The sequence below is a fragment of the Lutzomyia longipalpis genome, chromosome 4, assembly GCF_024334085.1.
Source record: "Lutzomyia longipalpis isolate SR_M1_2022 chromosome 4, ASM2433408v1".
Lineage (NCBI taxonomy): Eukaryota > Metazoa > Arthropoda > Insecta > Diptera > Psychodidae > Lutzomyia > Lutzomyia longipalpis.
In genome coordinates this window covers 23,127,166-23,154,886 of record NC_074710.1, presented here as the reverse complement: position 1 = coordinate 23,154,886, position 27,721 = coordinate 23,127,166, and the positions used below count along the sequence as shown (strand labels likewise).

Here is a 27,721-nt window from a genome sequence, read left to right as displayed (position 1 = left end):
TGAAATATTAATTTCATTCACTTCTTTTCCAAGTTTTCCAATAAAAGTGCGTGAAATGCATTTAAAGCATTTAAAGGGAAGTTTTTTAAAAGTCTTATTCTCATAGAACTATTGCCTTAGTTTTATTAATCTTTTAAATGAAATAATTGTCAGTATTCTGAGATAGAAATCAAAATTAAAATAACGAAGAAATTAAGATTTTATATTTTGATGAAAAGTTTCAAGAAATTTTCAAGACAATCTTGTAAATTGAACTTTGATAGAAATATTTCAAGATTAATTATTCTGGGATAGGATAACATGTTTGATATGAAGGTTTAAGGTCTTCCTTACCACCTTTACCATGTTTCTAATACTCTGGCATACCTGATGAATAGAATAACTTAATCTGTAACGTCTTGAAAAGCTGAAGAAAAAATTTAAATTATCGTTTCTTCCCTCAAGAAAATCCGTTGTAAAAAGACCGTTGGGCCATTTTCAAAATAAAAAAAAAGCAAAATGAATTTATGAATATACTGACCTTTTGGATAAACCTCATTGAAGCGGATAAAGGTCAATAAGCTTGCTGAAATAATTATTTCTAATTGCTTTTTCGGCACCTGTACACGTTGTGATTGCAATCGCAAAGGGAAATGGCAATCTGGAGGCGTCACAGTCGTCACTGTGCGTGTTTGCGATTGCACGGGACCTTCACCAAGATGTCGCGATAGTTATGGCCGCGAAGATAAGGTGGGTAACAAACTGAAGCAACTGAATTGCTACCACATTTTTCTTCACAACGATTAGTTTACTTTGAGGCTCCTGAAAGCCATCATCTACCAACTAGGGAGCAACTAGAAAATAGTTTTTATTCTGTAGTTAATCACAGCTGAAATGAAAGGTTGTACTTCAGAGCAACCAGTAACAGTCTTTAATATTTTCAGCAAAGTAGTTTATTAATAAAATTTAATTTTCTAGCTATTAGGATTTTAATCTACAGTGGATTAATCTTGTGCATCCTGAGCCTGTCACCTCTATCAGCACAGGAAGTAGACCTTGATGAACTTTGTCAAGGAATGCCAAATGGAACGTACGTTCCAGATCCCGTGGCTTGTGAATCATTCTACTTGTGCCTCATAGGAGAACCACCACGATGGGCTCAATGCCCAAATGATTATTGGTTTAATCCTGAAACAAGAGTTTGTGATATGCCTGAGAATGTAGTCTGTGCTGCTGCTACAACTGAACCACCAACAACAACTACAACCACAACAACGACGACAACGACAACTCCAACGACAGTTTGGGATCCAGACATTGAAGCGGGAATTTACTGCCCTAGTCAGGATAATCCATTTCGAATTCTATTCCTACAGAGCTTTATTGACTGTGGCAGGTACTACATCTGCTACCATGGGCGTCCGCATCGCTTCCAATGCGTCTCCGGGATGTACTGGAACCCCTTCTGGAGTCAGTGTGACTATCCACAGAATACTTACTGCGAAGTAGGTGTTCTTTCGTTTTCTTTTCGTTTTCCAATTGATTTATTAACTCTAAAACCGTTTTAGGTTAATCCCCATCCGTTCCCTGTCTGCCCAAGAAGTGGTCTGTCAATCTTCCCTCATCCCGATGAATGTGATTCCTACATCTACTGCGTTAATGGTGAACCGTCAATTCAAAAATGCCCCTTCTACCATCACTGGGATGTTGGAAGTCAATCCTGCATGCTGAGAGATAGGGCTAGGTGCGTTCTGGATTGAAGGCTTCAAGACTTAAGTCCTTGATGAGAGTAAAAGTGTGTCAATGCGTTATCTTCATGGATTATTTGTTGAATGTAGGTCTTTTCGATAATAAATATTAAGTTCTAGCTTTATTCGGAATACAAGAAACGTTGTAAAATATAAGAATAAGATCTATTCTGCACGGTCCTGGGTTATCCTGTATTCAAGATCTATAAGAATAAAGGTTAATAAGTATACAGAAGGTCAGAGCTACGTCAAACTTGTTGGAGCTTGAAGTCTGTCTTGCAAACTTAGCAGCTTAAGATTGAGGTTAGTTAACTGAAGAAATTCAAATTAATTTTTTTTATCATTTGGTTTATTTTTTTCACAAAAGAATTAACAGTTTTTGTCTCTAAGTTTTGCTGGGTTTTACAAAGTTCTGCCTTCAGTTAGGAATAAACGGAGTAAGCAAAACTAGACGCAAGGTGTTTGATGCTGAGGTACACAGGCGTCCTTCTCATTATCCCATGCAAGGCCAATTGAGCAGGCAATGAGTTGTGGTGTTCCGTTGACGCAGAGGTAGGCTTGACGACAGTTACTGGGATGTGGCAGGAAGGTCATACCTGTTTCAGGGCAGTCTATCTCGATTTCCTCGGGAACGGTGACTGGAAGAGGTCCGTTGGGCTGCTCAGGAAAATAATACTTTAAATAGATTCATTAACAAAAATTCTACGAACCTACCGTGCAAACAACATTAGCTTCCAAGTCACAACCGTTGATGCTAGGATTGAACCTCAGTCCTGCTGCACAATGACGTACTGTTGGTTTCCCTTGGTGGCAGATGAAGTATCGGCTGCAGTCAATTTTACTCGGAACAAAGGTAAAAGTACTTGGATCCATGGCATCTGTGCACGTAGCAGCGAAGCATTCAGCTTTCATTAGTAGGTTGCAACGTCCGAGTGTTTCGTCGTAGATAAAACCAACAGGACACCTAATTTCTTCCCTTTCACCACTGATACATCTCACATAGGAGTCACATGTCTTGGATACCGGATTAGCCATTGTTGTTATAGCATCTGATGGGCAATTCCTGCATGCAACATTGCGCTGATGGTCACACGCTTGGGTGGCTTCGTTGAAGAAGAATGGCTCAGGACACTCCCCGGTGTGAGCTACCCCATTTACACACACAAAATACCTCTCACATCGCGTAAAATCACTCAAGAAGCTACGATCAGGAACATCTTGGCATATTTTATTAGGATCCACCCTTGCGTATGAAGCACTGATGAGTAGGAGAACGGACACAGCACTGAGAAGACGCCCCATTTCCGTGGATATGATAATCACGTTGAAGTAGCACAAGAAATGACCACAGAGAAAGTCGTTGTCGTCCAATAAATACCTTTGGGTCGTTCGCTGTTGATACTTTCTGTAACGTGCCCTGATTTGGTGGGTTGTCGTGACATTCCATCGAATGCAGACGATAACATAACACTAAAGTTAATTGGATGTTCAAAAAAAGCTTCTGCACAATCAGTTGCATCAGAACTTCTGCTCTGAACAAATTGATCTGTCATCGTTCGTAATCTTATCTTGCGGCAAGCGCGTGCAACAGACATTGTGGAAACGTTTGCGTTTGAAGTCTTTCAAGTTTTCTAAATGAAGAAAGTCTCGATTTATCATCATGTTGAAATCTCTTATTTCTTTCCGATAATTGTGAGTTTCGCTGTTGTAGCATTGTCAAAACCAACAACACTAACATCAGATCATCAATCAAACTGAACTGGTAAAGAAGCTGGAGACTTAAGCAATCTTCGTAGAGGTCTGGTCTGATTCGTTCGCTTAGTCTTCTTTGACTTAATTTTTATTCAGTCTCAGTAAACTGCAACGATACTGAAATCTGAGTTAAGTAGCTTCATGAGATAAGCCTTGAAAGTCGTTGACGTTGATCTCCTAAGCTTCTTCTGTTAACTGCTCTGTTTCGAACATAATCTTTCACGATACTTACTGGAAGTTTGAGTTCGTTACTCCGTTTGCTCATACTATACTTCACTGCTTATTGTCCTTTCGTCTCCGTTCGCTTTCTGCACTGTACTGGCCAGTTCACTCCTACTCTTCTGCAACATCACTAAAGAAGCTTCATATTTCTTTCAGAGAGGCCTGGATATTCTGTCAAGTTAATCCTCTTAGTTTTCTTCAACAGACAACTGCTGCTAACATCTTCTTTATTAGACGACTCTTGATTTCTAAGGTCTGATCTCTCGTCTTTAACCGGTCCAAAATGCAGACTTCTCTTAGTATTCATTTTCTATAATTGTATTTATTCAATATTTTTATTTACAAATATGGAGGTTTAGTTACAGACTAGTTCGTAATGGTATAACATCCAGGAGTTGTTCGTTCAGTATGGGCAAATCACATTGCTTTGTACTTCACAGCGCTGTGATGTTGGGTTGAAGTAGAGACCATCTGCACATCTCTGTACATGTGATGAACCATCAACGCAGAGAATGTACTGCGCGCAGTTACCGGAATAGGGCAAGAAGTGAATACCGGAATATGGGCAGTCGTAGAATTGTTGTTTTACACCGAATACCCTCTCAATGGGTGACGACGGTAAAGCACAGACGGCTACGCCGATAGGTAGGCAGAATCTATGATCTTGGCAGAAGTGATAATTTGGTGGACACTGATGCCGATTTGCGTTTTGATTGAAGTCGCAAATGTAGAAGTGATCGCAGCTATGTGGATCAGGGATGAGACTGATGCCACCAACATCGGGACACACGACCGGACCGGGTGGTGGTGCTACTGTCTCACATTGAGCCAATTCGGGGAAGTTGCATTTGCGCAGGACAGGATCAAAGTGCAGATTGTCTGCACATGACATCTGAATGGGGGTAGCGTCACCCGTGCACAGGAAGTAGAGGTTGCAGTTATTTGGATGGGGTTCACGGGAAACCTCACCAATGGTGCAGGTGATGTTGGCAGCATAAATGTCGCAGTTGGCGTAGTCAGGGTATGTGCATGTTTGCGTACTGGGATCAAAGTGCAAGAAGCCCGTGCACATGCCGCAGTTAGCAACATTCCCACCAATACACTGCACCCAGTTCTGACAACCACGGAAACTGCTGATGAAGCGATTCTCAACGATTCCTTGACACATGGCGGGTGGGTAGACATCAGTGCAGGCTTCCTGGCCAATAACCAGGGGAGCGAGCAGTAGCAGTAAAGATGCGATTGCTGTAAAGAAAATTTAATAAAAAAAATTAAAAATCTTGAATTTGATACATTTTAATTTTAAATAATTTGAGTTAAATTTATTTTTACGTCAGAAAATAAACGTAAAACGTTAGACGTTAGAATTAGCGTCAAACTTCGAAAGCACATTAAAAAGAAATGTCAAACGGTGGAAAAAATGCCAATCATTAGAATAAATGTCAAATGCTAGAAGAAATGTGTCAAGCAATAGAATTGACGTAAAATATTAATAAAAAAGAGAAACGTCATTCGTTAGGTAAAGCACGTCAAACACAGAAAATAAAATATCAAATGTTGAAAATACACGTAAATTATTTGACGTTAGTTTAAATGTCAAACAGACATCTTAAAAAGAAACGTCAAACGTTTGAAAAGAAATGTTAGTCATTAGAATAAATGTCAAATGTTATCGAAGAAATGTCAAGGAATTACATTAACGCTAAAAATTAAAGAAAGGGAAAGTCCGTCGTGAAAAAACGTTGCACAGTACAAAAGAAACATGAATCGTTAGAATAAAGAAAATTGTGAAAATCTTCTAATTCTAATGAGTTTTGGAAAAATCATAAATCATGTATCGTAAAAAAAACTGGACACGTATGGGTTAATAGCCAATGTGTTAAAAAATCTTTTATCATGCAAAAGGTGTGAAAGCAAGCAACGCGGGAAATTCGTTTAAATTTCTTAATTTAAGAGAAACAAAAACTGCGTAAAAATGTTCCTTTCATTTGACGTAATTTTCTTGAAAAATATGATAAATTGATAAGAAAATAATCCCACGGGTGCTTAAAAGTTTAAGCTCTTCATGGCGGAGATTTAAATTCCTATAAATCACAATTTTAAAGTTTCTTGAAAAACTAATTGATTAACCCTTTCACGACAGGGAAGTATTTTTTTTAAACAAGTTTCAGATATCCTTCTTCATTTTAATAACTTGAAGTAATTTAAAGAAAACTTAACCCCGATGTGTCCATGATTTTACTTTAATTTTCATGAATAAAATTTTAATATATTGTAAAAAAAATCAATTTTCAATCAAAATTCATGAAGAAAGTTCTGTGAAATCGAATATATTCGGTTAAAGAATGAATTTTAGAAATTTTCACTTGAAATTTTAAGAATTTCGGTTGAGAATTCTTTTTTCTAGACCATTTTTGAGTCAGATTTCACATAAATTTCAATAAATTCCTGTGCACATCTGGGTTAATTTTCCGGGTTGAATTCAAAAATCCATTTGAAGCATTTCTTTCACTTTCTTACATTACAAAACAGCGCGGAAAAACACTCACCTCTCATTGTGAAAATTTGAAAAATAATTCCAATAATTTCCTTCAGCTCTCTTGAGCTCACTTTATTCCTTTTCTTCGGGGCGAGGGAGGTGGAAAAGTTTCCTTTGCTTCCGCACTGAGGTTCACTTAAAAACTGTGGCAAATTCAACCGGGCCAAGACATATATTCCCGAATTTATATTTAATCCCAAACCTCCCACACCGATAAGATTGTACCTCATTCATCGGCCAAAATAGGAATTAACTAGTCTTTAACTTCCCTTCACGACATGCCGATAATAATGATATGGCAAGAATTTTTAGCGGCAAAAAATCACACCTCAAAACAGAAAGCTTACTGCCTCAATGGGCCACCACCGCAATCGAGCTTATTGCTCAATGCTCTCCAAAAAAAAAAAACAGGAAGGTGATCATTTGCCAATTCTTTTTTTTTTCTTCGTGAAAATTCCATTCATTGTTTGACCAATTTTCACTGATCTTCAAGAGATTTTTTTACGTTATAAATTATGTTGAATGATTTATTAATTTTGGAAAAAACAAATCCTTTTCCGGTCCTAAATTGAACCTGCGCAAAGTTTTAGCGCAATGCTGGGAGCTCCCCTCGCGTGATAAAGGCTTAATGAGTCATCATCGCAGCTTATTTTGCAATGATCTGGATTATAAGTTCGTTCGTTCTTGAGCCACTTGAGTCTCTCTCTTTCTCTTTGAGAGCTTTAAGTACTATGCTGAAATATTTAATTTCTTGTATCATCTGCTTTAGTCCCCCTAGGCTGTGGTTTCTGTTGCAAAAGTCTGCTCCAATAATTCTTGAAAAAACTCTCATGAATTGTCTTCAATACATATATAGATTGTTAACCTTTGGAGGATTTTGCTGGCCAAAGTGGCCAATTTGACTTTTTTTCAATCACCCTTGAATTAAAATTTTTAACATTTTTGGAAAAATATTTTCTTCTGAGAGAAAATTAAGATCAAACTTTTGAGGTTAGAAACCTCCATCCTCCAAGTGTTAAGAAAACCATTTTTAACCGTCTGTACGCTGTGAAAAAAATATTCACGCGCATTGCTTTGGGTGACTTTTTCGCAAAATAAGCAAATTCTTTCGATCAAAATAAGCTTTTATTGATTTCTTGATACACCCTAAAAAGTCTTTTGTTCATTTTAAAACAAAAAAATAATTTTTAAATGGATTTTTTGATGATTGAGATTAGTGAGGTTAGGATTGTTAATAAATGCGAGCATTTTTGGAACGTCCAAATGCAATGTTCTATTTTGTAGGGCTAATTATATTGAAAAATAACCTTAAAGCCAAGCCTTAAGCGGCCATATTTCCTAAACAGCTTTACCAATTTTCAAGAACTAATTATCAATGAAAATGTTTCTCTAAAGCTAATTAATTTACTAGAATTTAAAATGTGTAACTGTTTTCTCTTGAAGTTCTTACTTTGGAAGCCATTACAAATAGGGTTAGTTGTATATCAAAATGGCGGATGGCGTTTTTTATTCATTTTTATCATAAAAACAAAATCAATTTCTACTTTATATATCAAACTGATAGAAAACTCAAGAAAAAAACCTTTAAAAAGGTAATCGAAAAATTTTCCTTTCAAATTATCGTAAAGAGTTTGAAAGAATGTTTGAAAATTTCTCAATTTTTTCAGGAAAACCTTTTAAAATCGTTGCAAAAGAAATGAGTTTACTCATTCCACTTGAAAGATCCAGCAAGAGATACAGAAGAAATTGATTTTGCAACTCCCGAAATTTTTCGCAAGACATTCTACATGCCATCTTGGTCATTTTGAACTTTGAGCGTCCATATGAAGAAATATCATGTGGCATTAAAAAGTGTGCGGATCACGAAGATACTGAGAGATAATGGCTGCGAGTAGATAGCGTCGTGCCAAATTTTTAAGCCTGATTCATGTTATTCCATTGATATAGAAGGAAACAAATGAATACCTATAGTTTTCTTATCTGAAAATTGATAAAAAGTAACGTAGATAGAGAAAAGAAAGATGGCGGATTAACCGATATCTTATTTCTAATGGAAACTTCTAGAAGGATCTACCTCCAAAATCAAAAGAGTTTTCTGTTCTTTCATGGCTTTTATTGGCAATCTGACATACAGATCATCTATTTATTTTTATTTTTTATTTATTCTACTCAATAAACTTTTTTATCCTTAATTTTACATCATTTTTCCACTTTTATCCGTTAAATTAAATTAAGTTTCAATATAGATCCGTTTCTAAGATAGAAAAATTAAAGGTAGAAGTTTTTTTTTATTTAAAAAGAATCACATTTAGAAAATATTCGTTTTTTGTCAGTTCAACTGTTTTTTTTTGCTGCTTTACGAGATTAACGACGCACTGGGTAGAAATGGCCGCAGTGCTTGACGACGCTAGAGGGCAGTAGATTGGAGGAATTTGATGATAGAGGTGAAATGCATGGTTTGAGTTTCTTCGGAGCAGTTTGAAAATTCATTTTTTGGAGAAGTTTTTTTTCCATTTTTTTTTCTATTAACATAGAGATGAGTTTTCTTCTTCTAAAATACTTTTTTTTTTCACTTTTCTTTGGTGTTTTGAAGATGTTTAAATCACAATTTTGTCATACGCCGGAGGTGGGGACTCCTCCACATCTTTTGAATTCTCCGGCAAAAGAATGGCAATGTGATATGGCGGCGGTGGTGCCGGTGGAGGTGTCACAGCCACAATTGAAGCTGCATTTGCACTCTGTTGCGACAAACTGGCAACATTTTGCTGAAAGAACAAAAAACAGAAAGAAAATTATTTTAATGTAAGTTTTCGTTGATAAAATCAGCAAATAATTAAGCTTAATTATAAGGAAATTCAGCTTGTTTTTTTGCTTTCTTCACTTTCTAATCTTCTCAATAAAAAGATTAAGAAAGAAAGAAAATAAAGCACATCGTGTTATAGAAAGCGCATATTTCTGTGTTTCAAGTGGACGCGAAAGGGTTAATCGGATGATATGAGATTGGATCAATTCCTGTAGGGAATCAATCTCAAGAAACAGAAGACGAAGAAGAAGCCAAAAATCTGTTAAGAAGGTTTTGCTTCTTTAAAGATTTACAAATGGATTGAAAACGTAAAGATTTTTTCTCACATGCGTTTGACATTTCTCTTCTAACGTTCGCCCTAAGCACCAATCTTTTCTTATTCATTCTTCTAACGTTTGATGTCAATTTTAAGCGTTTGACACTTCTTTTCTTAGGCACTAAAATCTTTTTTTTAAGGTTTTAGTGCTCGTTTTAACGTCTGCTACTTTTAATATTCTTTTTCTAACGTTTGACCAATTTTTTTTGTAGTTTAATCTTTAACGATAAATACTAATTTACAGCGTGTGACGTTTCTTTTCTAGACACTTGACATTTTGTAGTAACGTCTGGTATTTTACCGTTTAACGTTTATTTCTCAATATCTAAAAAATCTTGTTTAACGTTTGACAGTTCAAAAAGTATGAAAGATTCTTTTCTTAATTTTCTAGTCTTTTTTAGCATGAATATTGATTATTTTAATCTCTAAAGAAAAGCTTTTTTTTTAATTCTTAGGAAACCTTTGAACATCCAAAAAACCCTACGAGCCTACTCTTTTAATTGTTTTAGAAAAGTCTCAACATAACCTACAATTTGAGATAATTTTCGAGAATCTACTCAAAGTCACCTCTAAAATACAAAATGGCGACTTTTTGTTTTCGACTTTTGGTTATCAAGGAATGGTTTTAGAGGTTTTTGATATCCTTCTTAGAGTATTGTAGGCCCTTTGCAATATCTTTAACTTTTAATTCAATTTGAGCAAAATCAGTGAAGTAGAAGAGGAAATATGCCGATAACGAAATTTTTTTTATTGAAATCGATGAGAGCTGAATACGTAGAATCCCTTGAGATCATACAATGCTCTTCTAATCATCATCTAAATAAATGATTAAGAAAATCTAAGTAAAATTCTATACGGTTTTATCGTTACTTTTATTTCATTGTCACTTTTTATATATTTTTCCATTTTCTTCCTCGAATATTATGTGTTTTTTTTTACCTTTAACCACTTTCCTAATCTTTTTATCAAGAATATTCCGCGAATGTCTGACAATTTTCGTTTGTTTTCATGTCTGCTTTGCGGTTAAAATTGAGATTGTCGTGATTAAATCCATGGTTTTTACCGCACTTTTAATTATATATTAAAGTCCAAACAATTTTTCATTTAATTAGTCGCTTGTGAGACGTTCAAACAGTAACATCTTCAAACTTGGAATAAAAAGTTATGTAAAATGAGAGAAAGTGATTCGAAAATTGTAATTGTTCAGGCACCCTGTGGGCCTATAAAGGGAATAACTGAAGTATCCGATTTCAATTATGAGTACGCGAGTTTCTACGAAGTTCCCTACGGAAAGCCGCCATTGGGACCGCTTCGCTTTAAGGTTTTTTTTTTCAAAATGGCGGATTTTTCGTTTAAAGATTTGTTTTTAAAAAAAAGTTTTTGATGTTCTTTTGTGCAGGATCCTGAACCTCTTGAACCATGGTCTGGACTATTTGATGCAACTGTCGGTGTACAGAATACAGTGGAGGATCAAATAATAAATGAAGACTGTCTCAGGTTGAATATTTACACCAAGAATACCAGACTGGAGGGTAATCCTCATCCAGTAATGGTTTTAATTGCTGGTGGACAATTTGTGCGGATCCGTAATCACAAGGATTACTCCGGACCGAATTATCTGCTACAGAAAGACGTTATTCTGGTTACAATGAGACATCGTTTAGGCGCTCTAGGGTTCCTATCGAGTGATGATCCTGCCATTGGGGTACCAGGAAATGCTGGCCTTAAAGATCAAGTTCTAGCATTGCGGTGGATTCAGGAGAACATCGCAGATTTCGGAGGAGATCCCGAAAATGTGACGCTGTTTGGTTTTAGTGCAGGAGCTTGTTGCATTCATTACCACCTCATGTCTCCCCTCTGCAAAGGACTCTTCCACAAAGCCATAATGATGTCAGGATCGGCCTTCTTTGCACGTGGCCTTATGCCAAAGCTCAATTGGGCCATTAGGTTGGCTAGAAAACTCGGATGGGAAGGGGAAGATTCCGATGAAGCATCTGCTTTTGAATACCTACGTAAGGTTGATGTAAAAGCAATGAAGTCCACTGAGCAGACTCTTCTGACCGATGAAGAAAAATTCAATGGCCTAGAATCAATCTATGGACCCGTAATTGAAGCCTATAAGTCTAGGATGTGTATTATACCCAAACATCCTGATGAGATGATTAAGAACGCTTGGGGTCATTCCATTCCACTCATTATTGGCGGAGTACAAGATGAGGGACTACTCTTCTATAAAGGTTTGTTAAACTTTTGCTGATGGTACTAGCCTGAAGTAAGACGAGGTTGTTCTCTCTAAGATCATTTGTTAGCAGGACAGAAGTTAGAAGGACTTGTTCATTCCAAGATCATTTGTTAGCAGGACAGAAGTTAGGAGAACTTGTTCATTCCAAGATCATTTGTTAGCAGGACAGAAGTTAGGAGAACTTGTTCATTCCAAGATCATTTGTTAGCAGGACAGAAGTTAGAAGAACTTGTCCTTTTGAAGATCATTTGTTAGCAGGACAGAAGTTAGGAGAACTTGTTCATTCCAAGATCATTTGTTAGCAGGACAGAAGTTAGGAGAACTTGTTCATTCCAAGATCATTTGTTAGCAGGACAGAAGTTAGGAGAACTTGTTCATTCCATGATCATTTGTTAGCAGGACAGAAGTTAGAAGAACTTGTCCTTTTGAAGATCATTTGTTAACAGGACAGAAGTTAGAAGGACTTGTTCAAAGATTATTTAGTAGAACTTTAGATGGACTTATAACACCTCAAAGAAGCTCATTTAATAGGCTTGTTTTTCTTCCAACTTAGATGTCAAAGAAAATCCAAAATACTGGGATAATCTCAACACAAACTCTTCTGTCCTACTTCCGTACAACTTAACACAGGAACCCTTCAAGAGAGAACTATACGGGAATAGACTCAAACTCTTCTATTTCGGTCGTGATTATGCAACAGTTGTGGACAAATTGGACTCCTACATAAAGGTAAGGCATCAAACATGTCTGCTCCAACTTTTCATATTTAAATATTCAGACCTTTCTTCTCTGTAGCTAATAGGTGACAGGAACTTTTGGTACGGGATTTACAGAGCAATAATTGAGCGACTTAGGAATACAGACTACGATCGTAGGGGTCCTACATGGGTCTACCGGTTTGCCTATGAATCTCCGACAATGAATAAGTATCGTTTGGCAGACTATGCCCGGGGATTCCCAGGTGTATCCCACGCAGACGATATTCTCTACATATTCTCCAACAATGAAGGCTACGGAACCCCAAAGGAAGGTACTCCGGAATACGTAATGATGCAGTTAATGGTTGGAATTTATACGTCATTTGCCATCAATGGTGATCCAAATAATGATCTACTTGACGCAGCCATGGGGAAGTGGGAACAAATATCTTGTTCAAATCCTCTATTTGGTTGCAACATTGCTAATCCACCGGAAATGATGGAACTCCCAGAGAAGGAAAGAGTTGTCTTCTGGGATACGCTCTACAAAGTTAGTCGTGAACAGGTGATTGTGCCAAGAGACAAGGAAGTTTGGGATTAACAAGACGCCATTTTGAACTAAAGGTTTCGCAATTGGAAAATTTTGAAAAATGAATTAAACCAGTAAATTAAACTGATATCGATTCAATAAACTGCATAAACAGATTAAAGGACTTTTAATCTTTTATCCTTTACACACTTAACATTACTTCACTTGATGAAGGGAGAAAATTCTTCGATAAGTCATTTTTTAATGACCGAAACAAAAGCTCAGAAGTTTTTCTCGTTTAAATGTTTCAATGTTTCTATGTTTCATGCGTTTTTTGGGTCATATGTTGACCAAAACGTGACACATTTTATTTTTACAATTATTTATGAATTTAATTGCTTTTCTAAGTTACAAATGCATCAAATTCCCGCAAAAGAGGCCAAAGAAGACGTTCTAACTGAGAAAAGTCCTTTAAAAGCATCTAGACAGTAAATATCGTGATAAAAAGAGGGCATGTTTCAATGTTTCTGTGTTTCTTGCGTACGCAGTTAGAGTTAAGCTACTACTGATTCTTGTATCAATGTTCCAAAAGAAATATTTTAGATTAATTTTATTAAATTATTATTTTGATTTCTCAAAAGAAAATCTTCCCTTTTCCAAATCAATTTTGACTTTCTTTTGATTTCTTCCTTGTTTTTTATGTCATGCTACTTCCTCAAAAGATTTCAAACACAATGACGGTTTTTTTACGATTTGCGTCTGTTTTTTAATGGGTGATGATTCAATTAAATTAAGGAAAAAAAACAGCTGTAACCCGATAATTTGTGTGATGCTTTGTGGGAGATTTTGAAATTGTGGCTGTGAGTATAACGTCGTTTTTTGTTGTCGCTCTTGCCCGCCTTGTGTCAACAAACGCATTTTCGCGAGCGCGCGCTTTTCCAAGTCAAAAATAAATTCTCACATCGACCTTGACCTCATGCCGGACCCCAGACGACGGAACCGCAAAATTTGGTGTCACTAACCTGATGGACGATTTGTGGTGATTCGGCTGTTGTGTTGACCACAACGTGATCTGCGGAAGCCACAGAGGGTGTCACCGGTGGGAAGTGGATGTCACGCGAGCGACGGCACAGCGACACGGTGCACGCGGCAAGGAAGAATGTGGCTGAGAAGGCGCAGAAGATCAGCACCTCCAGTCCCGTACCCTGATGATCAAAGTAGAACTTGGCGCCTGCCACGAAGACCGTTGCTAGGGCCAGGGAGGCCCACATGCCGCATTTTAGATGCGCTGGCAACAGTTGCGACTCCGTTGCTGCACGCGCATCATTCCCAAGCAGCAACTGTGGTCCTGTGCTGGATTCCCCCTGTGTCCCTATGCCCATAGAGCCATGCTCAAGGTCCAAAGCATGCGATGGGCCACTAAAATTGCAAAAAAAAACGAAATGTAGCACGTTTCCAAGATGGCCTCCAACTTGAACGCTTATCTCTTCAAGAAACTCTTCATGAAACTCAAGAAAAAACTTCCTATTTCAAAAAAAGCCTCTTATCACCCCTTGGAGTACTTTCTATTAATAAATCCTACTTAAAGTGTCTCAAAGCATCGCTATAAGTGTTTTTATGTGAAAAACAGAACAAAACATGGCGAATTCTTGTGGTCTTTCAACACAGCAATAAAATTTCTTGTAGTCACCTCAATTTGAGGTTTTTTGCCTCTAAATCCACACTAAACGAATGTTTTTGCGCATTTTTGTAGTTCGTTGCATCAGATTTCTCAAAATAAAAACATTCAGTAGACATGAAATCCTTTTATCTCGCTTGAAAAAGTGAAATCCACAATCAAATGCTTGAGTTTGTGTTATCGAAAAACTTCTCAAGGGGCACACAATTGCTTTATTAGTGATTTCTCTACTTTTTTGCTTTTATTTTTATCTCATCTTTTGATTTTTTTTCGCGAATTTTTACTAAAATTGTCATAAAAAATTATTAGGAGATTATAAACTGTCAAAAAACGCCATTTTTAAAAAATTGTTTTGTTTGGAGCTTTTGCTAACCTTTTAAAAAAAATAATGCTCATAAATTGTCGAATAACCATCACTATGAAGAATGGATATCATTTTGGAGGAAAAAACCACAATTTTGAAAGAAATTAACCACTATTTTAATACGAATTGATCACCATTTTGAAAGAATGGGCAATTGGTTGAGGAAGTCGCCATGAATGTGAAAAAAATGGTATTGTAAGAAAAACGGCATTTATTTTGAATAAAACTGTCAACTATTATTGCTAGCTGGCTAAAAATCTCATTATTTTGAAGCTTTTAAAATTATGGCCGTCATTTGTAAAGAAATTGCCACCATTTTGAAAGATTGGGCATTATATAAAAAGAACTGGCAACCATTTTGAAATATTTTTAGGTTAGCGTCTTTCTCGCACTTTTTCAAATTCAATTCTCAAAACAATTTTTCAAGCCTTTTGGCTCACCTGCTGTAAATGTGCGGCAATGGTGATACTGCTAGATGGCATGAGGCATCCTGAATAGCCTGCGTCTGTGGCCCTGTGGCAATGGATTGCGCATGATGGTGGTGATGGTGATGGTGATGATGATGATTCCCCTGTCGCTGCCTCTGCGTGGCACTCTGGGGCGCCTGGATGGAGGGAAAGCGATGTACGGGGGTGACCATGGACTTCCCGCGTGGTCGTCGTGGATGGTAGCCGAATCCCGTGCCGGACAGTGACGCTGCAACACGGGCACGTCCAAAGCCACACACCTGGGAGCGTTTATCGATCCAGAAGTGCATTGTTGCCCGGAATGCTGCCCTAGGACAAGATGGCGCTGTGATTTCTTGTGTTTACAGGTGAACGATGCTATGCCGAACCACAGAATCAGCAGGTGAGTGGGCGCACTCGGATGAAATTCAAGATGGATGAGAGTAAAAGCTGCCAAAGCAAAAGCATGAAATGATTGATCATCGTTTAACTATTTTGCGACATTAAAAATCAATAAAAAAAAAATTAAAATAAATTAGAAAATAATTAATGAGCATTATCTCTGTATGCGTATTTTGACCTATTTTCCCTCCCTGGGGTATTTTGCATTAAAGCATTTCATCATCATACTCTGACCCGCCCCACACTACCCGTCTTTTGGCGTATGTGACACCAAAACTGATAAAACTCCTCTCGGTGACACCATATAGCCACATAGCATGGAGAGAGGGAAGCATCGGTGAAATGTACAATTTCAAATGGAGTCAGTGTCAGTCACAATCTTCCCGCAGTACGAGTGCTAAGTCAATTGGGCTTTGTGGCTTCTTATTTTTCTGTTTATTCAGCATTCGGTGGTGTGGTCTCATAATAAACAAAAACTGGATTTCTCCATTTTGCATTGACACACTTCTGTGGAAATTCATCGAGAGAGAGAGAGTGTGTAAATTGCATTGAAAAAGCTCCGGGTATTGCCCAAAAAGCCTTTTCCGCACATCTGCACCTGCTCAAGTGATCCTTAACCTTAAAAACGTCATTTTGGACGCCATGTTGGCGTCCTTTAGCTTTACGTGGATTTTTCTTTGCCACAATCGTGACAATTGTGAATTATTTTCCATTATTTGTGCATTTATTGTTTGTGAAACTTCCCAAAGGGAATAGTTATTGGAGGTATTAGATTCAAGTGACGAATACTATATAATGCGACAGGATATTTTGTGTTCGAAAGCTCATTAAACGATTCAATTATGTAGTTTGAAAACAATGATAATGTTCCTAAATTTCAGGAATTTTGCTTGGAAATTGACTTTTCTTATTAATTTTATAATTAAAGGGCATTTTAAGAGATCGGGGCTATAAAATTCAGTCGTTTGTTAGAAAAAAACACAAAAGAACATATTTCGCTACGAGATAAAGATGATCCTTGAGAGGACCTCGATAAACTTTTACTCATTTTCAGAAACTGAATTGATACAAAATAAGATTTAATTTGTGACTTCACGATTTAAGCTCCCGAAATTGTCGATTAATGTCCAAATTTTATGAATTTATGGAAAATCTAAGAAAGTTCTACTAGTGGAGTGCTAAAGAGAAAGAAATTTAGATACAAAAAGTACGACAAAAATTCCTATAAATTGCATTCTATTGAAAGCACTTAGCCATCAGTTTATTAAATTGTGAAGGGAGGATAAAAATTGATTCAGGAAAAGGACATGAAGTGTCATGTTTATGAAAATATCAAACCAAAAGTTTTTTGCATTCGAATTACCAACTTTTGACAATTATTTTACACAATTCTAACGTTTAGCGTTTTTATTAAATCTCTGAGATTTTATTTTATTGATCTTTTTTTCTAACTATTCACTTTGTTTTCTAAGATATGACGTTTGATTTTCAACCTTTCACGGTTATTTGTTCATATTTGAAGTTACTTTTCTAACGTTTGACGTTCGATTTCAAATGCTTGACTTTTCATGTTAAACGTTGGACGGTTTTTACCAACTTTTTGTTCTTTATTTTCTAATATTAGACGTCTATTAACATTTATTCCAAAGCTAGACATTCTAACGTTAAACATTCATTCTAACGTTTGACGTTTATTCTAACGTTTGAAAAAAAAACGATTAATAATTTATTTTCTCTTATTTTTCGTTAAGAAATAATTTATTTGACCTCAGAATAAAAACTTAAACTGTATAAACTTTCAGAATGTTTAGTTTTTTTTTAAGAAGAATTTAAACTTAAACTTAAGCTCAGGATGTGTCTGAGAATTAAATCTAAAGATTGTGTGAAGCATAATAAGGATAAGTTGCAACGCATGAATATGTCTGATGATGGGGCTTTGTGCATAAAATTCATGCAGATTTCTGTAGTCTTTGACCTCAAATAACATTGTGCGATATATGTATGTATGTAGTGCTATATATAATTCTATTTATACAGTACATGCTCATACGATTCCGTAAACATTTTACCTCTTATCTACGAATGTTCTCTTTTTATCATGTCTTCACTGTGCGCTTTGGAATAATTATACTTCTTAAACTTTATTTATTTTCTCTTCACATACACAATTTTTCTTATTTTTCTGCCACAATATTTTTCCCATTCCGTCTGGCGTTTCCACACACGTAGAGATGATTTGAAAAATTTGTTGCAGAATAGCAAAATTAAAATAAATATAAAATTTAACTTTTATCTTGCACCAAGTAGTGTTGGTGGTGCTTTAGGAAGAAGCATTTGATAAAAGCGCGCGCAACACGATAAGAAAATCAATTTTAAACTTATGTGTGTTTATTGGGAACGTTTGCGGGAGGGAGGCTGAAAAATTCTCTTGAATGTAAACGCTTTTCTCTCCTCTTTTTCAATGCTTGTTTTTCCCTTCTTTTCACACAAAAATTCCTCTACGCACGTTGCCTCCACGGTACGTGTATTCTTTTTTGCATCTCTCAGCACCTCTTGCCTTTTATTCGCACACGGATAAATAATCAATTAATTTCATCCTCATACCCCCAGGTCACCATCATTTTCACAAGAATTTTCACATATGGCTGAGTTTTTCATTTTTTTTCTTTTCTTTGCACCACTCTTAGGGCCCTCCCTATGTGTGTTTTCCACAAAATAACTCCACTGCGTGCGTGCGTGAGTCCAAATGCTTTTTAATGGGGATTTTTCACACCAAAGAAATCACTTTTACAGCCCAACCATCGACTTTTCCATCGCACTGACCATTTTCGTGATGTTTTTGAGGATGCGAAAAACTGGGCCGAGTGGAATGAGCTGGGGAAAATAGCTTTGCTCATGAGGAGCGGAGAACCAAAATCACGCCATGTGCGCAAACTCTACGAATTTTCCAGCACTTGAAAGCCCCCTCGCAATGCAGCTGCATCGCAATTTTCATTCAATTTCTCTCGATTATTGGAAATTCTTTTTTTTTTGACTAATTTTTTTAAGATTTGAGAATCGTAAAAAGGATTTTTTTGATTATTAAAAATTCTTTAAGAGGGTAAACATGTGAATTTGCGAAGGATTTGTAATAGCATTAATTAATTTTATAGCTTTTTAGATTACAGCCGTGATCGCGTAGTAGGACCGTCGTTAAAAAGACTTTTCCGCGATAAAACGTCTTCAGAAAAAAGGAAATTTGTCTTCACAGTAGGACAATTAGTAGGGAAATGTGGCCCAATTCGGACGTCTTAAGGCTTTTTTCAATCCGCTATTACTTAAAACTTTAAAATGGTACCAAAGGACCTCATGCAGCTCCCAAGGGCGAAGTACCTAATTGAAGGAAACGCAGAAAACAATTTTAACCCACCCAGTCTTGTAGGGAATCAAAAAAGGATAAAGAATCGCCAAAAATATTCACCTTTTTCCACTGGGGTCACAACGAAAAAATGCAATAAAGTTTTGTAAAAATTCAAAAAAAAAATTAGCCGCCATTCGCCATTTTGTTCCTTTCAATGCATGAAGCATATGTTTCAATGCTTCGTTATGAGCTTGTCGATGGAAGTTTGACATTTCATTCATTTTTTTTGGGAGAAAATATAAAAAAAAGCGTTTTTTTTAGTTTAATTATCGCGGTAAATGTGTTGTTCAAGAGTGATTTTTATATCTGAATACCTGAAGGATGAATTCCCTCACAGCTTGTGACCGTCTCAGTGAGCACATCTCTCGTTACAAAACAAAGCAATCTAAAAACATTGGTCGTGGATCGTCTTGAAGATGGTTTTTTCACGAATTGAGAGATCCTCTGCGCTGGAATCCTTTGCGTTTCACACCACCACGACGGACAAGACGATGGATTGCTGGTTTTGTGATTCCCTGGATGTTGTCATGCAAAACCTTACGATGTTTCTTGGCACCACCTTTTCCAAGACCTTTTCCACGACCAATGATGTGCTCGCTGAGACGGTCACAAGCTGTGAGGGAATTCATCCTTCAGGTATTCAGATATAAAAATCACTCTTGAACAACACGTAAAACACATTTACCACGATTTCTCCCAAAAAAAAATAAATGAAATGTCAAACTGTCATCGACCAACAAACTCATATTGACGAAGCATTGAAACATATGCTTCATGCATTGAAATGAACAAAATGGCGAATGGCGGCCAATTTTTTTTAAATTTTTACAAAACTTTATTGCCTTTTTTCGTTGTGACCCCAGTGGAAAAAGGTGAATATTTTTGGCGATTCTTTATCCTTTTTTGATTCCCTACAAGACTGGGTGGGTTAAAATTGTTTTCTGCGTTTCCTTCAATTAGGTACTTCGCCCTTGGGAGCTGCATGAGCTCCTTTAAGAATATTCCTTTTTATTTTATATCATTTTTTCTCATTCTGCGTGGACCTCTGGAGGTCGGAATTAGGCCACGTTCCCCTACTATTGAAAAGGCATCGTATTAAGTTTTTAAATATTTTAGTATCTAATTAGAACAAAATAATTAGATTTTAGAGATCAACGTGTTAATGTTTAAAAATGCATTTTTTTTTAAACTCTTTTCGTTAAGACGCCATGACTGACGCTGTAGGTAATCCATAATTTTAAAGATAGCGACTCAAAAATTTATTTCGTGTTGTTTTCTCAGACCCGATCATTCAGAACGGTTTCACACATATAAATTACGTTAATTAATGGGTTAACAAAAAAAAAGGTTAAAGTGCTTCAGGTGTTAAAATAAAGAGTTATACTTGATTGCTGTCGTTTTGCTGCAAATCGAAATTTGTAAAAAAAAAAAAGACGTATGAAATTAATCGCCCATTTATATACTAACAAAGTACTTCTTATCACAAAACGCACAAAACTAATACCAGAAACGATGTAATCTCACAGAATTATCTAATATTTCCTTGTTTATTATGCAATTGAACAAATTGAACTCAAAAGATTGATTCAAGAGCTTGCAGAAACTTTCCATAATAGTTAAGGAAAGTTACAATGTTCTTATTTTTCATGATTAGGTATTCTTTTATTAATATACTTAAATATGATTTTTGGTACAATTTTAAACTTAGAGGACCTTTGAGGGCATATTAATGCTATAACATTTTTAAAATTATTAAACTTAATTAATTCTTAAAGCTAAAAGCAGTTTAATTTTCCATTCATTTTTGATAGTCTCATGGGTTTGAGATTTTTTTTTTAACTTTTTAAAATTGTTTTAAAGCTTTACCGCTGCGGTTATTTTTTAACACTTGGAGGACCCAACATTTGGCACAACGCGGAGGATCAAATTGGTAATAAGTACCAGTTGATAAAATATGCTCAATAATTATTTATTTATAAGTTTATTGTACGAGGATCGAAAGTTTGACTAATTCTTAATATCCTTCAAGCATTCCTACACCTAATTACTAAATATTTAATTGAGAAAATCGTCACTGAAAAAAAATTGCGTCAAATTGATGCAAAATTGCCAATTCAAACGACTTTTTTAGCTACAATTTTACATAATTTATTATTGCGCCTAAATCATCACAAACTTTGATTCTTAAAGTAACTTTTTATTAACTACCGGCAATAAAATTAGTCCACATTTAATGATTTTCACCGAGGAAAAGTGAACAAGAGTACTTTATTTGGGAAATATGGGGAAACATAACCTCAAAACCATGGCTAAAATGTATGGGATTTTGACTGGTACTTATTACCAATTTGATCCTCCACGTTGGATTCTGACTTTGACCTCAATTATCTTCCAAAGAAAAGACTTTTCTCGAGATTTTCTTTCTGCTATCTTAAAGTAAATAAAATTCCCTACACATAGATGCTAAATTCATAGAGATACGTCCAATAGATTTTATTCTATGGCAATTTTAAAAATCGAATTGGTAGCAAGTACCAGTAAAGTCCTCCGAGTGTTAAATACATATGTAAGGTTAGAATGATTCCTCTCTAAAAAAAGTCTTTAACCCTTTAAGGATTTTGCTGGACAAAGTGGTCAATTCGACTTTTTTCGATCGTCACAAATACATCTGTGTATAGAGAAGAATCATTACTTTATGATCGTCTATAGAAAACTTGGAAAAATATTTTCTTTTAAGAGAAAATGAGGGTCAAACTTTTGAGGTTAGAAACCTTGATCCTCCAAGTAATAGACCCGTCTTGGATTAACACGCACTGGAAGACACGAATTTCTAACCTCAAACTTTGAGCTTAATTTTCTATTATAAAGAAAACGTTTTTCCAGATTTTCTTTTGACGAACTTCTATTATTAGAAGTCGCCTTCACGTAGATATAGAATTTATCAATATCAGTTGGATAGATTTTAATCTATGGCGGTTTAAAAAAAGTCGAATTGGCAGTGATTGCCAGTTTTGTCTTCCAGAGTGTTAAAACTGAAAATTGAAAGATATTTTACTGCGAAACCGCACTGTATTCTATTTTAATACTTCTTACATTACAGTCAATTTTTATTTAAATTACGTTTTTTTTCCTAAAATAAGTTAAGAAATAATCTTCTAACAATTTTTTCATGTTTCTCACTCTATTTTCTACGTAAAATCATAAAAAATATTTTTTTTTACACACAGGTGTATAAAAATATCGGAGTATTATACACGTAGCGCAATGCGTTAACGATGGAGACAAATAATTTTGACGTTTCTCCGTAGAAAATAAAAACAAATAGTGGAAAAAATTCGAGCAGTGCAGATTTTTGGTGGAAATTTCGAGAAGATTTGCGTTGTAAATCCGTAAATTTGTGCTTTCAGACGTAATTTTAGATACTCACAGAGTGAAGAAGAGAATGGGACTCCTTTCGATGATTTACGCAGATATTGAGCGCAGCGCCAAAGTGCCCCCATTCTGTGGCTGCTTCCTGCGGCAGGAGCGTGAAGATCCCACACGGAGGTACATTATTGATCAGTGTCGATGTGGGGAGGAGCACTGTGATGTGTGTGAGTGGTCTTGGGATGCGAATATCCCACATCCGGACAGCCACATAAACAACAGGCTTGTAAACTTCCACCCGGTCTACAGTCAAGGTAAATGCTTCCTTTGTTTTGGAGGATTTGTTGGCAAGGGGTGTTTATCTGGCGAATCTTTAGGTATTTTAGGCGAATCTTCGCGAATCTTCGCGAATCTTGACGAATCTTGACGAATCTTAGCGAATCATTCGAATCATGACGAATAATCCGAATCTTCACGAATATTGGGAAATTATGCAAATATTTGCGAATTTTGATCAATATTCTTCATAATTAGTTAATGTCGGAATAACTGACTACCTCAAACCGCGTTCGAACTTCGTATAAGTTATATTTTAGGTGTTTTAGTCACTCCACATTACGAAAAAGTTGGAGTGACATTTTTGTTCCAAGCGGCTTACCGGTGTGGGTGGTGGTTTAAACTTTACCTTATAGTTTGACAACGGTAACAGATAGAGACTTCGGGTTTGAAGTTTTCTATAGGAATGTAGATGTAAAATTTCATTTTTTCGCATTTTCAAAATCCAAGATGGCCGCCATCCGCCATTTTGAAACACCGTCAACCAGTTCCCTTATAGCTAGAGGTTAGAAATTTTAGTATGTTGTAGGGCTCAGTGAGACGTTTTCAACGATAATTCATACTTGAAAATCGGTCAAGCCGTTTAGCAAATATGGCGGCCTAAAGCAAAAAGTGTTTTTTCGATATAACTCAAGAACGGCTTGACCGATTTTGACCATCTTGGTATCAAATGAAAGGTATTGAGAAGCCCTACAACTGTTTAGAACATTTCAAGTTTCAAAAACATCCGCAAGAGGCGCTAAAAACAAAAACAAAAATTGCCTAGGGGGCTATATCTCCGAGTCCCCATTAGGCAAATCTTTTAAATTTTGATATGTTGTAGCCTGACTCAATATCTGTTTACCAGCTTGACCAACAAAAAGCTGACGGCCTACAGGCCATATTCTACTAAACAAATATTTGATGTATAAAACGTGGTTTTAAGCACAGTTTGGACCCGAAGTTAGAGAATCGAATTTTCCGATGATTTGAGAACCTTTTTCTACAAAAAAAATTGTTCTAAATTTGAAACCAAGTTCAAAAAATTCAAACAAACTTATTTAGGTATGTACGTCTATAAAGGCCTAACCAAGCAACAGCGTCTTTTGACGCTGTTGTAAGGTTAGGCCTTAATACGCGAAATGCTTAAAAGTTATAGTTTTTTGCCTAAAATGTGTTATTTGTGCATAAAAAATATAGGCGAATCTACCGAATCTTAGCGAATCAACCGAATATTTGGCGAATCAACCGAATCTTGGTGAATAATCCGAATCTTGGTGAATAATCCGAATATTTGGCGAATAATCCGAAGATTTTCATTCAGATAAACACCCCTTGATTTGTTGTTTGGGGAGAGATGCTAAAGTGAGAGGATTTCTTGCTCCTTTCGCGCGCGCATTTAGGCACAGCCATGGTACGTGGCACAGAGCCTTTGCGAATGGGGATGTGTCACTACTGGGAGATAAAGATGATGTCACCAGTTTCGGGTACGGACATGATGGTTGGCGTGGGGACGGATAAAGTTGACCTGACATCGCATCAGTATACCTTCGGCAGCACCCTTGGGCTCGATGAGCACTCCTGGGGCTACTCGTACCGCGGTGTTGTCCTCCACAGTGGCCGAAGTTACTTCTTCGGCAAGAAATTCACTCAGGGCTCCATTGTGGGTGTGCTGCTGAACCTCCGTCGGGGCACAATGGAGTTGTACATTAATCGCGTGCCCCAGGGTCAGGCTTTCCATGATCTCCCCACAGACCCGAATGTCAAACTCTACCCAATGCTCAGCTCCACGGCGGCCAAGTCGCAAATGAAGCTCCTCAATGCGGTGTCCTTTGAGGAGAACCTCCAGTACCACGCCATGAGGACCATCTACCGCCATCCGCAACTCCTTGCTGAGCTCCAAACCTACCCCATGTTCGACATCATCGTCAAGCGCTTCTGGTTCCTCCGGCAGACGGACGATGCCTACAACACAGACACCATCGATCGCATCTCAAAGCGACAGCAGCAACCACCGGAGAACCTCGAGAATGCCGTCCTACTGAAGAATCTCGGTGAGGGCACATCCAAAGCAACCAAAGGTGAGCCAATGCCCTCCCTGCAGTCCCACTAAAAGGACTTTTTTTTACCTCCAAAAAGAAGGTTGTCGTGCATTTTCACAGCATTTCCGTCTCCTCCTCCTCCCCCTCATCCCTTCCCTTTTTCAACTCAGAGTCCACGCATCCAGTGATGAGACTCCCAAAATACAAAAAAGGCTGGTTCAAAATATACATTTATATAAATATTATATTTTTGTTGTTCAAAATAATCTCTTTTTTTTTGTCAATCGCGAGAGGAAATTCGTTGTTGTTGAAGGTGTTTATGCAAATTGTCCAGACAGCTTTTATTTGTGCTTTTGAGACACACAAAAAAATTCGCCAGAGTGCTAATTAATTCCAAATTGGTGTCCACACTGGTTTATGATTCTATTTTTGAACGAAAATCTCGAGTTCATGGATTTTGTGAAGCTTCATTACGTTCTTATAACATCAAGGGGCTGATAAGTGAGGTTTTGAATGCAACTTTTATGGAATAGATTGAAGGAATTTCTAAAAAAAATATTTTTTAAGACTGAGGGAAACACAATTCTTAGTTAATTGGATGTGAATTTGAACAAAAATTACTATTGGGGTGTCCAATATTTACACGGATTTCTAACCTAAGATATTCACATAAATTCAGTACAATTTTGATTTTCTGTCTCATTCATCCCCTATAAATGCAATGGTTAAAATGTTAGGTTAGAAATCCGTATAAATATTGGACAACCCAATACTTTTAGTATATTCGTTTTTTTTCGTTTTTTTGCTTTTTATTTAAGGATAATCTCGAGTCAAAAGCTTTTATTTTGTATTGTTATTACTTTGGGCTCGTGAAAAAGCCTATTTTCAACATAAATAAAAAATAAAAAAAAGACTTCCTTATTAGAGTGTGGAGTAGGAGAAAATTTGTGCAAAAATAAAGGAAAAAGTGGAAAATTTGTGGAAAACTGGAAAAAATGTTAGCAAACAAGGAGAAAAATGGGAAGAGCTCCTGAAAATCCATTTTAATTGATGAAAAAGGCCATTGTTGCAATGAAGAATGAAGGGAAAAAGCCATCAGAAATTCAACATTCTTCAACTTGCTCAGGAGCACTATCACCACTATATTGGCCAAGAAGGATGTGATCAAATGTGCGAAGGTGGCTAAAGAAGTGAGCAGGATTTTTGAAAAAAAAGGCGCAGGGGACCATTAATGGATCAAATGGAAATAGCTCTGTTCGCATGGATTGAGCAGATTGAGGAAGAAACACCACGACATCACTCCTGATTATCTGATCGTCGAGCATACCAATGCGTTTCAAATGATCGCGGTAGTTAGAAGTATTGCCGCTGATTTGAATTTTGGCTTTACAGTCTTTCACTTGGCAAACGGCGGTCTTTGCGTCTTTGGATTTTTCAAAGAAACTCCATACAATGGATTTCTTTGATCTATCCTTAAATGGTCCTCCTGCTTTCTTTGTGCTAATTACACTCATTGAATTTGTCTTTTTTTCACTTCACCACACAGCAGAAATTTTTTAGCGAATGAAGGACAACTCACGAATGACGAACAGATACTAAACTGCAATTGAACCAACCGATCAAGGTTGGATTTTTGGGCGATTACAAGAATTGATCGTCTCACACACAAAAAATTAAATTCAAAACCATTTGTTCCTACGAGTTGCAAAATAAAGTGAACCGATCATTATAAAATCTATAATTTTTAAAACACTTCTATCATGCCAAGAGTATTGTCCGTCCAATCAATTTTTTGTCCGATTCATCTTGAGAAGACGAGCATCAAAAAAATCTTTGAATGAATTTCTGGATCATATCGTAGTTTCATTTCTGTAAACGAAACCTTAGAAAGATAAATGTTCCACCGTACACATAAATAAATCCATTCTTTTAAGTCTCTATTCGAGGGCTACATTGTAAAAACGGCTAAGTCGGCTAACTTTGTATGTAATCCGAACCGACTTACCCGTTTTTACAATGTAGCCCTTGTATTGCTCCTTACTGTTAAGGAAAATTGGGACAAAAAATTGTTTTCTATTGGTTATAAGAACTTTCTATTTCAAATCAATTCATTTTGAAGTTTTTCCGGCTCTAAGGACCAAATGTATGAAATTACACTCCCTGTCGATGTAAAACGCCCAGAGAAGCAAAGGAAATTGTTGACAAGGGTTCAAATAATTGACAATCTTACCACTGAGGAATTATTTAGAGCTCTAAAAAACTAAATTTACTGTTGTAACAAATCATCCTGTATTCGACATCTCGAGAAAGTTAAAAATACTGAATGAAATTGAAAAAGAAAAATGAAATCACTCCTTGTGGACACCACTGAAATACTTCTTTCTCGGAATCTTCATACCTTTCATGCCAGCTTGAGCTTCTGGAACATGAATAAAGTATAATTTGCAATGTTTGAATTATTTTTAATCCAACATGGTGAATCTTGACGAATTTATTCCTTTGGTTGTTTTTGATTCTGCTACTGAGGAGCCCCTTGTGGGAATTTTCCATGAATAATGTGATTTCCTATTGTTGAATTCCCTTTCTTCTTGGTTTTAATCGTCTCTCACTTCTCTATTTTCTCTCATTTTCCAGATGAGACTGAATACGAAGTGACTGATGATGTTTATGGGAATTTAGAGATTACGCACAAAGAAAAGGAAACATCTTGCAATTCTTCCGATGATGATCTTGATTGCTATGAATTCTTCTGCAATCACGGGCGATAGGCGCCAGGAGCTAGGTGCTGATCAGAAGGATCAGAAATGCAGAGATTTATATTTTTTTACGTGGAAAATAAAAAGAAAATGAATTTTGGAATGAAAAATTCGTTAGGATTTG

At 36.5% G+C, this 27,721-nt stretch overlaps 7 protein-coding genes across 9 annotated transcripts in view; 3 read left to right on the top strand and 4 right to left on the bottom strand.

The window, feature by feature from the left end:
* The window catches only part of LOC129795035 (probable asparagine--tRNA ligase, mitochondrial), a 1,173,171-nt gene that overhangs the window by 1,112,835 nt on the left and 32,615 nt on the right, over positions 1-27,721 (bottom strand). The window lies entirely within an intron of this gene.
* LOC129795250 (peritrophin-1-like) lies at positions 1,056-1,792 on the top strand. The gene is made up of 2 exons (XM_055836335.1): positions 1,056-1,484; positions 1,548-1,792. Exons 1-2 carry the CDS (start codon positions 1,056-1,058, stop codon positions 1,737-1,739), a joined length of 621 nt encoding a protein of 206 aa, XP_055692310.1. The 3' UTR covers positions 1,740-1,792.
* Positions 2,079-3,181, bottom strand: LOC129795083 (protein obstructor-E-like). Its single transcript, XM_055836119.1, has 2 exons — positions 2,442-3,181; positions 2,079-2,384 (listed from the first exon to the last, which is right to left on the bottom strand). The coding sequence occupies exons 1-2, from the start codon at positions 3,027-3,029 to the stop codon at positions 2,175-2,177; spliced, it is 798 nt and encodes a 265-aa protein (XP_055692094.1). The 5' UTR covers positions 3,030-3,181; the 3' UTR covers positions 2,079-2,174.
* On the bottom strand, positions 4,002-6,625 carry LOC129795057 (peritrophin-48-like). Its single transcript, XM_055836085.1, has 2 exons — positions 6,251-6,625; positions 4,002-4,946 (listed from the first exon to the last, which is right to left on the bottom strand). The coding sequence occupies exons 1-2, from the start codon at positions 6,468-6,470 to the stop codon at positions 4,105-4,107; spliced, it is 1,062 nt and encodes a 353-aa protein (XP_055692060.1). The 5' UTR covers positions 6,471-6,625; the 3' UTR covers positions 4,002-4,104.
* LOC129795075 (uncharacterized) lies at positions 8,332-22,661 on the bottom strand. Of its 3 annotated transcripts, none has more exons than XM_055836106.1 (4): positions 22,546-22,661; positions 15,311-15,766; positions 13,851-14,247; positions 8,332-9,005 (listed from the first exon to the last, which is right to left on the bottom strand). In XM_055836106.1, the coding sequence occupies exons 2-4, from the start codon at positions 15,625-15,627 to the stop codon at positions 8,838-8,840; spliced, it is 882 nt and encodes a 293-aa protein (XP_055692081.1). In that variant the 5' UTR covers positions 15,628-15,766; positions 22,546-22,661; the 3' UTR covers positions 8,332-8,837. The 3 variants fall into 3 exon arrangements, with proteins under 3 accessions (XP_055692081.1, XP_055692082.1, XP_055692083.1); XM_055836107.1 differs by lacking the exon at positions 22,546-22,661 and adding an exon at positions 17,788-18,975; XM_055836108.1 differs by lacking the exon at positions 22,546-22,661 and adding an exon at positions 18,323-18,975.
* LOC129795010 (esterase B1-like) lies at positions 10,473-13,009 on the top strand. Its single transcript, XM_055836015.1, has 4 exons — positions 10,473-10,680; positions 10,759-11,596; positions 12,155-12,330; positions 12,397-13,009. The coding sequence occupies exons 1-4, from the start codon at positions 10,531-10,533 to the stop codon at positions 12,898-12,900; spliced, it is 1,668 nt and encodes a 555-aa protein (XP_055691990.1). The 5' UTR covers positions 10,473-10,530; the 3' UTR covers positions 12,901-13,009.
* Positions 22,561-27,707, top strand: LOC129795058 (SPRY domain-containing SOCS box protein 3). The gene is made up of 3 exons (XM_055836087.1): positions 22,561-22,798; positions 24,203-24,880; positions 27,476-27,707. The coding sequence occupies exons 1-3, from the start codon at positions 22,561-22,563 to the stop codon at positions 27,607-27,609; spliced, it is 1,050 nt and encodes a 349-aa protein (XP_055692062.1). The 3' UTR covers positions 27,610-27,707.

Excerpts from the sequence above, each read along its gene's own strand:
- LOC129795250 (XM_055836335.1), top strand. The coding sequence starts at position 1,056 with ATGCCAAATGGAACGTACGTTCCAGATCCCGTGGCTTGTGAATCATTC. Across the intron at positions 1,485-1,547 it reads CACAGAATACTTACTGCGAA|GTTAATCCCCATCCGTTCCC; the intron begins GTAGGTGTTCTT and ends AAACCGTTTTAG.
- LOC129795083 (XM_055836119.1), bottom strand. The coding sequence starts at position 3,029 with ATGGGGCGTCTTCTCAGTGCTGTGTCCGTTCTCCTACTCATCAGTGCT. Across the intron at positions 2,385-2,441 it reads AAGCTAATGTTGTTTGCACG|CCCAACGGACCTCTTCCAGT; the intron begins GTAGGTTCGTAG and ends TTTCCTGAGCAG.
- LOC129795057 (XM_055836085.1), bottom strand. The coding sequence starts at position 6,470 with ATGAGGTACAATCTTATCGGTGTGGGAGGTTTGGGATTAAATATAAAT. Across the intron at positions 4,947-6,250 it reads TCAAATTTTCACAATGAGAG|CAATCGCATCTTTACTGCTA; the intron begins GTGAGTGTTTTT and ends TTTTCTTTACAG.
- LOC129795010 (XM_055836015.1), top strand. The coding sequence starts at position 10,531 with ATGAGAGAAAGTGATTCGAAAATTGTAATTGTTCAGGCACCCTGTGGG. Across the intron at positions 11,597-12,154 it reads GGGACTACTCTTCTATAAAG|ATGTCAAAGAAAATCCAAAA; the intron begins GTTTGTTAAACT and ends CTTCCAACTTAG. Across the intron at positions 12,331-12,396 it reads AATTGGACTCCTACATAAAG|CTAATAGGTGACAGGAACTT; the intron begins GTAAGGCATCAA and ends TCTTCTCTGTAG.
- LOC129795075 (XM_055836106.1), bottom strand. The coding sequence starts at position 15,627 with ATGCACTTCTGGATCGATAAACGCTCCCAGGTGTGTGGCTTTGGACGT. Across the intron at positions 14,248-15,310 it reads TTGCCGCACATTTACAGCAG|TGGCCCATCGCATGCTTTGG; the intron begins GTGAGCCAAAAG and ends TTGCAATTTTAG. Across the intron at positions 9,006-13,850 it reads CACCACAAATCGTCCATCAG|CAAAATGTTGCCAGTTTGTC; the intron begins GTTAGTGACACC and ends TTGTTCTTTCAG.
- LOC129795058 (XM_055836087.1), top strand. The coding sequence starts at position 22,561 with ATGGGACTCCTTTCGATGATTTACGCAGATATTGAGCGCAGCGCCAAA. Across the intron at positions 22,799-24,202 it reads CCACCCGGTCTACAGTCAAG|GCACAGCCATGGTACGTGGC; the intron begins GTAAATGCTTCC and ends GCGCGCATTTAG. Across the intron at positions 24,881-27,475 it reads CACATCCAAAGCAACCAAAG|ATGAGACTGAATACGAAGTG; the intron begins GTGAGCCAATGC and ends CTCATTTTCCAG.